Raw genomic sequence first — 14,198 nt, 5'->3', positions numbered from 1 at the left:
GTTTAAGGCAGCACATGTTGCTCAAACTACTCTGTTATTTCTGAAATATACCCTGCATATGTGTTAGCCTACATAAGCTGTCTAAATATTTTCACTTAAAATTGTTTGGGACAAAAAATATGCCCTTTTACCTAAAATTATTTTGTCACAGACAAGAGAGTTCCAGAGGGTGGAAGGATAAAGGTAAGCTGCATAGTGTTAAAGATGAAACAGAAAAATTCAGAATGAAATAGAGAAAAAGATGAACACAAACCTTTGCAGTCAGTCTTTGGTTTTTGCTCTAGTGAGGCATTCTTGAGTGTTTTTCTCCTGCCTTAATAAAATCAGGGACAGAAAAAAGGATCATGATGAGACAGTGCCTGATGGGAGACTAGAGTCAAGTAAAGAGAATTTTGAATAACAGTGGTTAGATATAGAAAAGAAAGTTGGAATGAATAGTAAGAAAGATGTTTCTTAATCTAGAAACAATGACAGAGGAGAACCATTATAGCATAAATGATATTTTTGTTACAAAGTGCTATACAATCATGGAACAGCATAACACATAGATCCACATATAACCATTTATAGAGCATATATATGTGTTGTATATAATTTTAGGAGTAGCACTGTTTGATTCATTCCAGGAACAAGGGAAAAGGCCTCCTGTTGAATTGCCAAGCATCTCCGTGTTGCTTGGACATCTCCAGTCCCAGTACTGTTTTTGTTAGATACCAGATAGCTTCTGAGAACTGACTGAAGCCCTGCAGAATGTAGCTTGGCTCCATGCTCTCCTTTCTTGGAGAGAGGATAATTTATAATTATTTGTAAATCTGTATCATTCTACAATTTTAAAAACTGAGTTCATGAGTTACATGTAGTTCAAATAAAGAGCAGGCTAAAGCTTCACTGCTTATTTCTAGATCAAATTTGTCTGGACTATACTTTTTATTGTCATGAATCTAGAAGATGGATACCTAAAGGGGAAATGCTTTATTTTTGTTATCATTCACATAATTTTCCAAAATAAGTGCTTCTATTCTCATCCATTGAGGCTCTCAGTCAGGTTTTAATTTTCACAGAGTGAAGATGTGATGAGTACATAGGCGGTTACTCAGATTTGCTGGTCATAGTCTGAGATTAATTGCAAAACATATGTTTGCAACAACAGAATCTATCATTGATCTTTTCACATGTCAGCAAATACGGAAATGAAAAGGATGAAGGAAAGCTTGAGCTGAAGAGTAGTTGGAAACTCTTGTGTTTCGTCCACCTCAATAGATAGGCAAAACATTGTAATGATGAATCCACCCTTTATTTACAGTATACACAATTCGTGACAGTGGCTTTTATAACTAAAAATTACACTTAATAAATATGAGAAGATACAGGTTTTCTTGATTACTTAAACCTAAATGTTTATTCAAGTGTTCATGAGAAGTTTGTCTTAATTTAAACAGAGCTAGGGCTGCTGAACGGATGCCATTTTTTTGATGTGGACTCAGTACACATGAAACAAGTTTTAATAACATCCACACTCATTTAACCAGTAAATGTATTCTGCACAGGCTTTGCTTCAGCGTGGTTTGCCTGCTGCAACCAGAATGAAACTGAAGTCGACTTTTCATAGGTAGATTGTATCTAGGGGTTTTATCCTTCATTTCATGTAATAAAATGATTGCTGGCTTTAATTAAAAAAAATCAGAAGAAACGTGTGCAAACATTGCTGCTGTAGTTCAGAACATTACTTGTATTTTCCCATTTGGTGTTGATGTTATGGAGAAGCTGGAGACACTAACACATTGTGGATATTGCTGCTGAGAAGAAGGGAAAAAGATAGGCTTGAAACACAGCCTGCAAGATGGCATAAAGCCAACACACTGAAAAATGGCAAACGTCACATTTAACAGCTGGACGCAGAAATATTTCTCTTTAATTTGGAAGGAGAAAATTTTTTTCACAGCAGGGCACTCTCAAAAGAGCACAACATCAAAGAGGGTGGGTCTCCCCAGTCAAACATCATCTGGCTCCAGTGATGGAGCAAAATGAATGAACTGTCAGGACTTTTTTCCAGTGTGTATGTTTTTGCCAAGTGAAAAGTAAAAGGTTCAGTGGCTTGTTCTGATCACAGACCAAATCCTGATAATGGAAAGCTGATTCCCTAAAGTCCTCCTCTGATCAGCTGACAGGCAATGTCTGAAGAAGACCCCAGATTGATTGATGGTCCACTTTGTATTGATGGCCCCTGCCACCCTTAGAGATAAGTGAGATATGCCAAATGCTTAATAGCTCTGGAGGGCTCTTGTGATTGTGACTCAAGCAATGTTCTAATCTAATGTTATAATCCTCACAGAAACAAACTCTCTTCCAAAGAAACTTAACATGATACTTACCAATACCAGACCTGCACTCTGGCAAGAAAAAAAGCCCACTTCACATTCTCCACTATGCATCCACTAGCAACATCAGTACTAGTCTTTAATGCACCCTTTTCATCTGCTTCTTTACTCTGACTTCAGCCCCAAAGCAGTTGCAAACTAACCATCACCATGCTGGTTTCCTGACAATCCTATGATCAAACAGATTTGAAGGAATAATACAGCATAGGCATTTTTCCAATACAAAAACATGGTGACACAGTTTGTATAGCCATTAGTCACTTGTTTTATGAGGAATCTCAGGCATAGTTTATCATATACTTTATTACTTGACCTTTTAATCATCATCTGGGGAACTTTGCATTCCAGACATTCCAAAATATTCCAAACAAAGATCAGTGTGCCTTATTATTTAATACTCAGAAATAAATTAAGTATATTTTCTAAAATATGTCATTTTTACTCAAATTCCTCATTTATAGTGAGCCTTAATGACACATTTAAAAAATTATTGAAAGAAATATCTGTGGAGTACATACTGTAGTAGTAAATGGGTGCTCTACTGATATAGATGTTCTACACATCCAGTGTAAAGACAGTCCCTGCCCATATTTACTTATGAACTCAGAGTAAAGATAAACAAATGGTGCATAAAAAAAAGTATCAAAACTCCTGTTTTCTACAGTCACAGGATCAAGACACACAGTTTAAGTCCTTGCTGTAATCATGCAACAAACCTTTTTTGGAGCTGAACACATGTGAACTCATGTCTGAATAGAGATGATCTAATGCCATTTTAAATCCTGGAAAGTATCTAAAACATACAGACAGGGCTGACAGGTAAGGCACAGAACTTAAGGAATATGCCTTCCATCTGGAGCAGCAGAATATTCAGAGCCAGGGGAAACTTAAATTTAGACATCTGAATATAACTTTGCACCCTAGTCCAGTGCCAAACCCTTATCGGTGGGTCACAACCATTGTGCTAGGCAGCAATGGTTTTGTCAGTGTTCTTGACATTGCTTGAAAGTGAGGTTACTTGTGGACAGGCTTTCATTTCAGAGGGTTTTTTTAACATGTAACTTGTTTCTGAATTATGGGGTTTTTTTTCTGTTCCTTTTTTCTCATAGAATGTCCATGGACTGCGAGTCAGGAATTTCAGAGTAGAGGTCATTACTATCTTGTTAGCTGACAAAATAATCTCCAGAGGTTCCTTCCAACCCCAGTGATCCCACAGTTCCCTGAGATGTCCCTGACACCAAATGAGACCATAGCTTCTCATGGCACATGCAAAGGAAATAGGAGAATTCCCCTTCTCAAGAGAAGAAGTTATGCTTAGAAAGTTAGAGCGAATTATATATACTTTTACCTGCCTAAAAAGCAGACAGGCATGTAGGGTTCCAAAGTGTCCAGGTAAGTCCTATTGACTTCAGTGGCAGTTTTAAGTCTAACCTGCTGAAGGATTTTTGCCTGTTCTACTATAGCATTGGGAGTATGTCTAGAAGCTCTGTGCTTGAGAAGATAAGTACCTTTCTAAACTGGTTCTTAAAATGCTTACGTTGATCTGGTATTGGAGCTTTAAAAAATCCTAAAGAAAAGAAAGACTCACGTGCTTTAAAGTGAAAACAAACAAAAGCCCTGTTCTAGCAAACTTCATTTACAGAATAGCTGTGTCATTTATTCTGTGCCTTACTTTAACATGTCTGAAAGTATCACTAAGCATTGAGGCTGGGATTTGTAAGTCTAAAACCTGCTACGTTCCTGGAAGTGTGAATTCACACATAGACAGTTTTATGCACAAAGCTACGAAAACACAGGTAGAAACCATGTTTTGAAAATGTGCTCAACAGAAATTACAGGAGTCAGGGATACAAAACTCTTCTCTCCTTGTGCCATCAGCTTCCTCTTGATGAGGAGTAAGGTAAACCCCAAGTCACATTGGAACAACAGACCTTCCTTTCTCTTCCTGCAACTTCCTTCTCACATATTAGAATCAGGGCACTTTAGAATTGTTTCCATTTATTAGTGACTTTTGGTCCTGAGTGATTTCTCTAAGGTCATTGAGTAACCATTGAGTAACAGTAAGTAACCTTAGGAGCTATGTACTCACTTGTTTCAGCTGCATTGCCTAGCTTGATGCTGAGTGATGAAATCTGCCAAAACTTGTTTTTGTACATGCTGCTTTGGAGTGCTGTGCTCTGTCACATTATGTTTGTGGTTAACTATTTCACCCTTTTAATTCTTTGTCCAACTTGTTGGGTGTATTGACTATATGGAAATAGGCTGAAAGAACATCTCAGCTGAATGACAGAGGACCCTTCTGGAATATTTTGTTGCTATAAAAGAAATGAAAAAAAAAAAAAAAAAGAAACAAACACTTTTAAATTTCACTTTGTAATGTGTAAAGATTTTGAGAAGCTGCAAGAAAATGGCCAAAGCTCCGTCATTACCTTGCAAAAGAATTAGTCATGTTTTCAGAGGCAATGGGGGCAACAAAGGTCACAACTGTCTTGATTCTCTGGCTCAGAATATTATTTTAGGAGCTTTATTACTAAGTTCAGTGAGGCTTTCCAGATGAGTGAGAGTTTTCAGCATCAGACCCTTACAGTCTTGTAACTCCCTCCCTGATATGCATACTGGGATATACATCTATCAGCCAACTAGTGTGAGAGTCTTCTGTTTGGCTTATTTCAGCTTTGATCATTTGCCTCCCTGTTTTTAAACAATCTTTTCCTTTTTAGTCTGTTTTTTTTCCTGGTCTTTGGATACTGAGCATACATTGGCAACAATTTTTCTCTTCATTCTAGATGTCCCACATAAACGATACTGCAAAGAATAACTTCAGTCTGTTGCCTCCCCATGATGTTCTGCTACTAAGGCTGCATGGGAATACAGTGTGGTGAGCAGGGTGGAAATACCAATGCCAAGCAAACATGTATTCATTGCATAATGACCTGTGGTCAGAGTGCCACTGCTTTTTCTGCCCTATCACCAGACCTGTCAGTAGAGTGCAAAAGCTCACACTGAAGGGGCTGTGTTATGCCAATGCATACTGGAAGAGCACCAGTCCTTTACAGACCTGTTTGCATGTGTTCAAAGTTCTTTCATGTGTGTTTTTTCTGCCCTATGTCTTCCCCTTTTTGCCCTGTGTTGATTAACACTGGTTTGTGTTATCTGTAATTCTTCCCTATATTCCAGGACCTCCATGGGCTAGTGTCGAAACAAACCATTAAAAAAAAAAAAAAAAAAAAAAAAAATTAGTAAAGTCCACAATCAACAGGGCATTGCTGTCATGACACTTTATGGAATAAGGCCCCAGTCCTCCAGCCACTTACACAGATGCTTGATTTCAGACACGAGTAGTCCCATTGAGATCAATGGGACTACAACATGTGCGTAAGTGTTTGCTGGACTGGGGTCTAAGTGAGAGATGAAGCCTTTCACCTAGCACAGACAGTTCAAAACAATGTTTATAGTTTCGTATGCTATAATCCTTTGAGAAACATTAAAACTAAATAGCTTTTAATATTAGTTGGCAAGTATTCTCTTTTATAAAATTTGCTAGATGATGCCTGCTAGATTAAAGAGAAGAAACATTAAGTAGATATTATAAGATGTACACTCCACATTAGATATGGCTAATTGTAGAAAATTTCTCTGAATAGTGTGAGCAGTTAAAGACCATTGGCTGTCAGGATGTATTTCTGTGCATTTTCACAGAGGTGTTGCATCCCAGAGAAATTATTGCCAACAAATGTTGGAGAACATTTTAGTCTAATTTTAACCAGTGAGGCCTTCTGGCATTTCCTCCTTGCTCATTTATTTCAGATTTCTATCCTCTTAATAGTTTATAACAGTTCATAATGCTTTAGTGCATTTAAGAACATTTGGAAAACTTCATGCTAATTCAAAGTGGAAAGAAATTGACACTATTTTGCATGTACTACAAAAATTGCAAAAGTAAAAATAATTCTTTAAATGAACTGTTGCATTTTATACATGGCAACAAAATATTATCCAGTTATATAAAAAATAGAAACACTTTGAAGTAAATAACTAGTTACTGATGTAGATTTATTTCATATATATGTAAAGACTGTAGTAACTAGCTTTCATTATTTACATAATAATAAAAATAAAGCATTCTTATTTCATCATAAGCCAACAAGCTTAGATGTTATCTGTAGCATATTTATATTTTTAGTTCTGATATCTGTACATATAGAATCTGAAGGCATATTGTAGGTGACAAAACAAATCAGTTAGTCTTATCAAGCAACAGTGGAATATATGAGAAGCATTTATAACAAATGTCTTTCAGAAATAATGTCCATACAGATGAATAGGGAACTTGTCCAAATGATTTGACTTACAGTATAACGAGATTCCTGACAAGTATACTATTATTTTTTGGATACCGGTTTTATGTGTGTAGTTGGCTATTACAGATTCACTAATATTTATTAGGCAACAAAGTTACGAGTTATCACAATGTGATAAATAGACATTTCTTTATACTGCTTAAGAATAATTTGCCTCCTTACTGTATAGGTATTCTAAAAGATAGTATTCTATTTACAAACTATTTCAGTGTTTGAGATGTGGTCTTTGTAAAGGATGTGATTATATAATGTTATTATTATCTATCAACATCAGTGTTTCTTTTTAGTTAAGCTACATTGTGTTTAGTTAAGCTACATTGTGTTTGAGAGTTACGTTATATTTTATATTTTCTTTTATGTAGGGACACTAAGGCTTCTTAAAATGGTTTCTGAACAGCCTGACTTGGTCACCAAGATAGTGAATGAAAGCAGAAATATGTGATGTCTAAATGCATGATTGTTTCCACACAACTTTCTCATTCAGTGTGTAAGAGGGAGAAGATGCATATTCAGAAGGGCCCTCCTCCTGTAAATCAGGTGCCCAGCTCCTAATATCGAATTCTAAAAGCATTCATTCTTTAAACAATAGTTATTATCAAATATGAACCCAGCTGTAGCTTGATTTTCAGCCTAAATTATGCTCCTTAAATGTAATCTATTCAGGGTATTTTGTCAGTTGTCACCTCTCTTCCTGCAGCATCTTCTGAACGTTTCAAACTTTCTAGATAATGAGGTCCTTTGGCAGTGTGTTGATTTCAGAGGGAGCTAGGCACCAATGAACTACACAGAATCCAGCCTAAATGAGTAAGTTATCAAGTCATGCATACAATCCAGTTTGCTTTCAGTTTGCCAAGATTAGAAATGCTAACAAATAAATAATGAATACATGTCATAATAAACACTAGAATCCATTGGCATTTTGCTTAATAATCACTGCCTTAGGCAAGTTGAATCACTGAGTTTTACTGTGCACTTACCTGTGGGAGTCTCAGAAAAGTGAATGTTTGCTATTTCTTCTGCTTTACCAAGGAACTAACCTTCCTTGTCATTTATTAAGATGGCTGTAGAGCTCTGTTCTACCAGTACTGCCATTGAACACTATCTCCCAGTCTATAAAAGCATATATGTATTCAACTTTACTTACAGTGCTAGTTTATTCTAGGGGATGAATACAATGCTGCAAAGAAAAAAAAAAGGGAAAAAAAAAAAAAAAGGAAAAAAAAGGTGGGGGTGGGGGTGGAGGGAAGATAAAGAAATGCCAATTTCCTTCAAAGGAAATAATCAAATAGTGGAACCAATCTAAAGAGGACCATAGCAGACACACAGATCCTGGACCTTTTTGCCTGAAACTTTCTTCTCCACATATCCAAATGAACAAAGGGACAGAGAAACACAGCCTGAGAGGCTGAAGAGTTATGGACCCTAGAGAGGAAACTGAACCCCAATGTTTAGGATGCATCAGAAAGATTGTGTCAGGCAGTGGGTATTCCTGGCTCTGACAAAGCAGGGCTGCTCTCTAGCTTCAAAAATAGGCTTTATAGGTCTAGTCACAGACTGTAATCTTCCATAACTGTACACCTTTTACAGACTGTCAGCTAAGTACTCAGATTAATAAACATTGTTCTTTCTGGCATTGTTTTCAACTTCTGTTTAGGATAAAGTCACCTGTAGAGGATGTAGCATTGTTATGTCAAAAGCAAGGTGTCATAGTAGTGAGGTTTGCCAAATGTCAAGATTATTCTGTTCGATATACAAGCCAGTGAAGGAAGAAGCTTTCAGTGTTTCTGAGGCTTGTAGGGTCATACATTGTTATAAGAAAGAATGTATGAATGCTACTATATCTGACAATTCAGTCTGTTTCATCAGACTGTTACAAACTTTTTCTCTGTATTTCCAGTAATTTAGAGTACATCTGTGGTTTTTAAATGCACAATTGGTGATCATGAAATGTTTACTCATCAGAAGTAGTCCTTGCTATCTTGACTCTTCCCACTGAAGTCAAGGGTAGCACTTCTTGTGGGAGGAGAAGGCTAATGCTGATGATTTGAAAAACCTATGACCTTATGCAAAGGATGTTAATGAGAATAGCAGCAAACAGTAAAAGGCAAGATTATCTACTAAAGCTAAGAATTAATTCATGCATGTTTTGTGGTTTTCTTCACATCTATTTTTGATGTTTTGCAACATGAAAAATGGTTCTAATAGCTACTTTTACTATACAAATGTACATGCAAAGAAAAATTCCACTTTCAGGACCAGACTTTTCTCCCTCTGTCTGGAAGGAGAATGAGAGGTCAATTAAATAGTATGCTAATACATTTTTTATTTGACTAAATGGAAAAATAAAACGCAGGCAGATTTTCTAGACACAATCCTTTAGCAGGCCATGGAAAGAGAACAAAGGAAAGCAAAGATAGAGAGGAAGGAACTCCAACAAACTAACAAGTTTTGCTCTCCCTGTCTCTTCTGTGAAATTGTTTTTAATAGCTTCATATCTTGGCTTTCTCTGCAGCTGTGCTATTACATTTGGGCTCCTTTATTCTAAAATTCTGGGCTTCTGTACCAGAAACTGGAACAACAGTCTTTATTACTGGAATTACATTTGCCCCCATCTACCCAAGTGAACAATACTGACTATGTCAGTACTGAAGTAACTGAGAGTTCTCAGAAGGCTCTTTAGCGCTCTGCCTTATCTATTAATACTACTTAAATCTTACATGGTCCTACCTAGACTTGGTATGTTGCCAGAGTGACAGATGTTCCAGCAACTGCTGTTTATTTTACTTAGTAATGGTTGTTCATGGATTTTAGAACATCACTTATATGAGATGTTGTTGCCACTATGTGTTGCTATTATCATTGTCATTATAAATTTCAGTATCTAGAGCCTCCAAATAATTACCAATAACTAATCCAACAGGCAATAAATCCAATCCTTCATATTTAATTTATATTTGCACACTGTTACAAGATGAACCTGATCTGTATTAGTACCGTATTGGTATCCTGCCTGCTTTTTCCTATATTTCCCAGTTGGAATGCATGTGTAGGCCATGAGTATCGGTGGTACCCTGTAAGAAATTTCATCATATACCTCATGCCTTTCTGTATTTATGTCTTGGGTGTTTGTAAGGAAAGAAATATTAAAAAAAGGAAAAGAAAGGACTTGAATTGTGTTGGTTATACTTTGGAATTACTTTCTTGGAAAATGAAACTCTTTCTGTTGTATTCTGAAGTCAAAGGATGAAATTTATAGAATAATAATACACTTCACATTCTAGTCTCTTGTTATGTAACATACTGGTGAACTACTAGTAAATAATCAAGAACCTGTTAAGAAGTTAATCAATTATATAGGAACTGCTAAGGAGGAACACAAGTCATCTTAAATGAGAAGGTGAGTGCGGTCCTCTTTTTATCCAATTCTGGTCTCTGCCAGCAGTCTGGTGCACTCCTCAAAATTGGAACAGACCATAAAAAAAAAAATCTTAAAGCTTTGAAACATTTAAAGAAAACAAAAAAAAACCCACTTAAAACTCAGCAAAACCCCAGTATTTTAGGTCAAAAGAGGGAAAAGAACCAGTAAGAAGTTTAGGTAACACTACCATGTGTAACCAAAGTACAAAAATGAAATAAAAAGTTTTGTTTCCACTGCTTAGACCAATGACTGTTGTGAGATACAGAAAAAAATACATGCATTCTCCATAGGGATTTGGAGAAATGGTATTTTGCTTTGCCATGAGGTCTTGCAGTGTGCTAAAAGTTATGCCAGTTTAGATGGATGTAGTGATCTATTGAGGTAGTCAAAGATTTTCAGTTACATCAGTTTATCACAAGATTCTTCAGTAGTCTTTTAAATAATACTGTGTAGTAACAGATGCAGGCAAATATGTATATCCATATAGTTTGTTATAATGCCTGGGTTCACAATTTATGCTACATTCTTGCTTTTCCTCTCATGGTAGGTCATGGTTTCCTCCCTCATGATAGTTTCTTCAGGCAATTATATACTAGTTGCCAGATTTAGGCAACTTCAAAATGAATAAGAAATGGTGCACGATGGTAATATGAATAATAAGAACCACATTGGTTAAGTTTTTTCAGATTTTAACCTGTATTATGCAATTTGACAAATTAACAGAATCAATGAAGTGTTGCTATTTCCCTTCTAAGGTTAGGGTTTCTGCTTCCTTACAGCTGGTTTTCATTCCTTTAAGAGCAGGGATGAGAATGCTGTGGGATGGATTCTGACTATGCAGCTTAATCTGCAATGTCAGTAATATCTCCTCAGGAAAGGAAAGCATAGTGTCACTGATGTACCCATCAGTACTTGCAAGAATAAAGCATTTGAAAATATTTAGTCTTGCTTGTAGAGCAGTCCTTCCTACTCCAGGCCAAGGCCCGTGAAGGTTCCAGTCCTGCATTTTCATGGCAGGTTTTAATTTCTCTTGTCAGCTCATGACCATCCATATACACAAAGTTTTGAGCAGGTCCCTGTGTCTAGATCTGGCTGTCAGTACTGATTATGGCAGTCTTCTTTGTCTTGCCTGTTTCATATCATCTGGGGATTAAGAAGCTATCAGCTCTTTATTTATGGGAATTGTGTTTGCCTCACGTTAAGCCATATATTTTTATGTTAGTAAGCACCACGTAAATGAATAGATAATAAACACTGTGCCGAGACTGTTTGAATAGATATTGCCAAAATGGTCCCAGACAAGCAAGCACTGTTAGTCATTAATTTTTCCTTCTCTTTTCCTTCCTTTCTGTAGGCTGATTTCCTGTAAAACTTTTAAATTTCCATTTTAAATTTTTATTGTTTAGCATATGTTGCTCATATATTCAACATACATTAACATGTTTACATAAGACCTTGTTGATAATCAACAAGCTACTATATATAAAAAATAAATTAAATCCCTCATACTGGAGTATTTGTTTGCCTCTGAGGACCCCTTCTGATTTCTCTGACTTTATTCCATCAGTCAATGCATGTTGGTGTAGCATCTTGCTTCTCCAACACAGGAGCATCTGGTCAGGCTCCACCTAGTCCTTGTCACAGTCACTCGGGAACAAATGATAAATATCTCTGTGGACACTTCTATGTCTCTCATTCTTTAACAATGGATATATTGTTCCTGATTGCTCCCAGTCCCTCTTGGTCAAAAGCAAAAGCAAGGCTGTCTCCTGAATTTGAGACTCTTACATGGTGGAATAAAGAACTAGATTCTGATTCCTGTGTACGTTATTTTGTGCATTGTAGGGAACAAATCAATCAGAAATATTGAAAATAGTCACATAATTTCTGTGATTATTCTCTTGATACTGAAACAAAAATGCAAGATTTTTAATTTGTTTGCTCTAGAAATGTTCAATTCAATGTAATAAATGTGCTTCCCCTTTAATTAGCACAATTAGTACTTTCAAGAAGACACTGATTTAGGCTCATGCAGTTTCAAAAGGGAAAATATTTTGGGGGTAAGATCATTAAAGCAGATGGTGTCTGTGGAGGGGCAAAAGATCTGAAGAAAAGGTTTGCGTCAGATAAGCACCTAACTGTTCAGATGCATTTCTGAAGTTGAACAAAGTAATTGTGTAACAGGTAAAAATCTTGTTAGACCATGTGCTTTTACTAAGAGTAACACTTCCTAGATAATATTTTTATTAAACACGTATCTTTTAAACATGCATTAAACATGTATCTTTTAACTTCAGAGCCTTCAGAGCAATTTTATTCTTTGACTTCAGAGGGACCATCCATGAATAGAGACATACTACTGTCTTTTTTAAAAATTACTGTAACTGGCTCAGGACTGATCTCTCATTTACTACTTCAAAAGTTATATGTCTCAAGGGAGCTTCTAAAGGCATCTTCAACTCTGTTTTTCCTTCTAGTCTCATTTGTTTTGGTATTATGAATCTTATAACTCCCTAATGTATCATGTGAGGTTGCTGAAGTACATGCTCTTGCTGCAACTGAGATGTGAGGAAAGGGATACTTGTTTAGAGGTTACTACTGCCCCTTACTCAGATGTTCCAGCCGTTCCAATGCAGGCTTTACATCCAGATTTTCTTGTCTGTCTGGCAGTTCATTATTTAAGGCCAGCCTGTCAAAATAGGTTAAATATTCTTTGGGAAACATGGTCACATCTTTGAGACACCACAAATATGTTTAATACAAAAAGATTGGCTTGATAAAAGAAGCATGATAAACTTGCATCCCTCAAAATACTCTTCTGCTGTTCTGTGTAGATTTTTAAGAGCCTCAGTACATATAATGACAAATCTCATGGCAATAAATTCCTGGAAAAGGCACAGAGAGACATCAGCAGAGCAGTGAAAATGATTGCTGATGATTTGTTCTAACTACTTGACCTTGTGACATCTCCCCCAGATATATGACCAAGATGGGACACTGCAGCACTTTATTGATGGCGGAGAACCCAGTAAGTCAAGCTGGATGAGGTATATCCGATGTGCAAGGCACTGCGGGGAACAGAACTTAACTGTCGTTCAGTACAGGTAAAGTACATTTTGATTTACTCAGTGCAACAAACTGAAAATATTTTTAGTGAAAAGGCAGATCGTAGCTGTCACCAGTACTATTGCCTTTGACTGCAAAGACAGTAGCAGAGCTTTTGTGGATGTGGTTGGGGCAATACAAAAGCTGCAGAGTGTAGTGAAGATGGGTTTAAGTTTGGTTGCCCTGAGCTGAAGCCATTGTAGTAAGCATGGTGGACCTGGAGCTCCTGGGAACAAGTACGGCCCTAGGCTGCTCGTGTGACTTCCACACTGGACAGAGCTGTCTGCATATTTTCAAACAGTCTGATCAGAAGCAGGACAACACAAGCAATCTTCTGCCATTAAAGGTGCCATGTGCTAGAGGAAGGGGAAGAATGGCAGGAGAGGAATTTTGAACCCAAAGGCTTTCTGGAAGTCCGTCATGAGACATGTATACACCTAAAACTTATACACTGAGTGCACCTGCTAGCCAAGATGCTAGTGCTTTTGCCTCTTTATGTCACTGGCTAGAGAAGTCAAAATGTAAGAAAAATGTAAAGAAATTATGGTGTATTTTACTTTGTACTCACAAACAGATCCAGAAAACCTAGACAGTGCATTACATAAATACATGATCTCAGCTATAAACAAACCTTTTGCCTCAGAATCAGAAGCAACTGCTTGGCTTTATTAAATGTGGTAGGAAGCACATCAAAGAATGCCCCGGGCTTGCCAGTTGCAGTGAGCAGTCCTGATTTTTCCTAGTTGCTTTAGAGAGTGGAGTTTCTTTTCTTCAGGAAGAAAACTTATTTCAGGTACCTTTAAAATTAAAAATAAAACATACAAAAGCCAGCTAAAATGAAATATATATAAAGTTTGATTATCCCATAGGGTTCCAATTTAACAATGGTGAAATTGTTCAATTGCATTTTCAGCTTTTTTATTCTCTGGCCAGTTG

At 36.7% G+C, this 14,198-nt stretch overlaps 1 protein-coding gene across 1 annotated transcript in view; it reads left to right on the top strand.

Annotated features, from left to right (window-relative positions):
- The window catches only part of PRDM6 (PR/SET domain 6), a 69,644-nt gene that overhangs the window by 31,754 nt on the left and 23,692 nt on the right, over positions 1-14,198 (top strand). Inside the window, exon 3 of the mRNA XM_026865614.1 lies at positions 13,134-13,261. Coding sequence (XP_026721415.1) covers positions 13,134-13,261 — 128 coding nt within the window. The remainder of the gene's footprint in view (positions 1-13,133; positions 13,262-14,198) is intronic.

This window comes from Athene cunicularia, assembly GCF_003259725.1.
Source record: "Athene cunicularia isolate RWA chromosome Z unlocalized genomic scaffold, athCun1 chrZ_part1, whole genome shotgun sequence".
NCBI classification, from domain to species: Eukaryota; Metazoa; Chordata; class Aves; order Strigiformes; family Strigidae; genus Athene; species Athene cunicularia.
The sequence above is the reverse complement of the archived record's forward strand: the minus strand, read 5'-3'. Positions and strand labels throughout refer to the sequence as shown.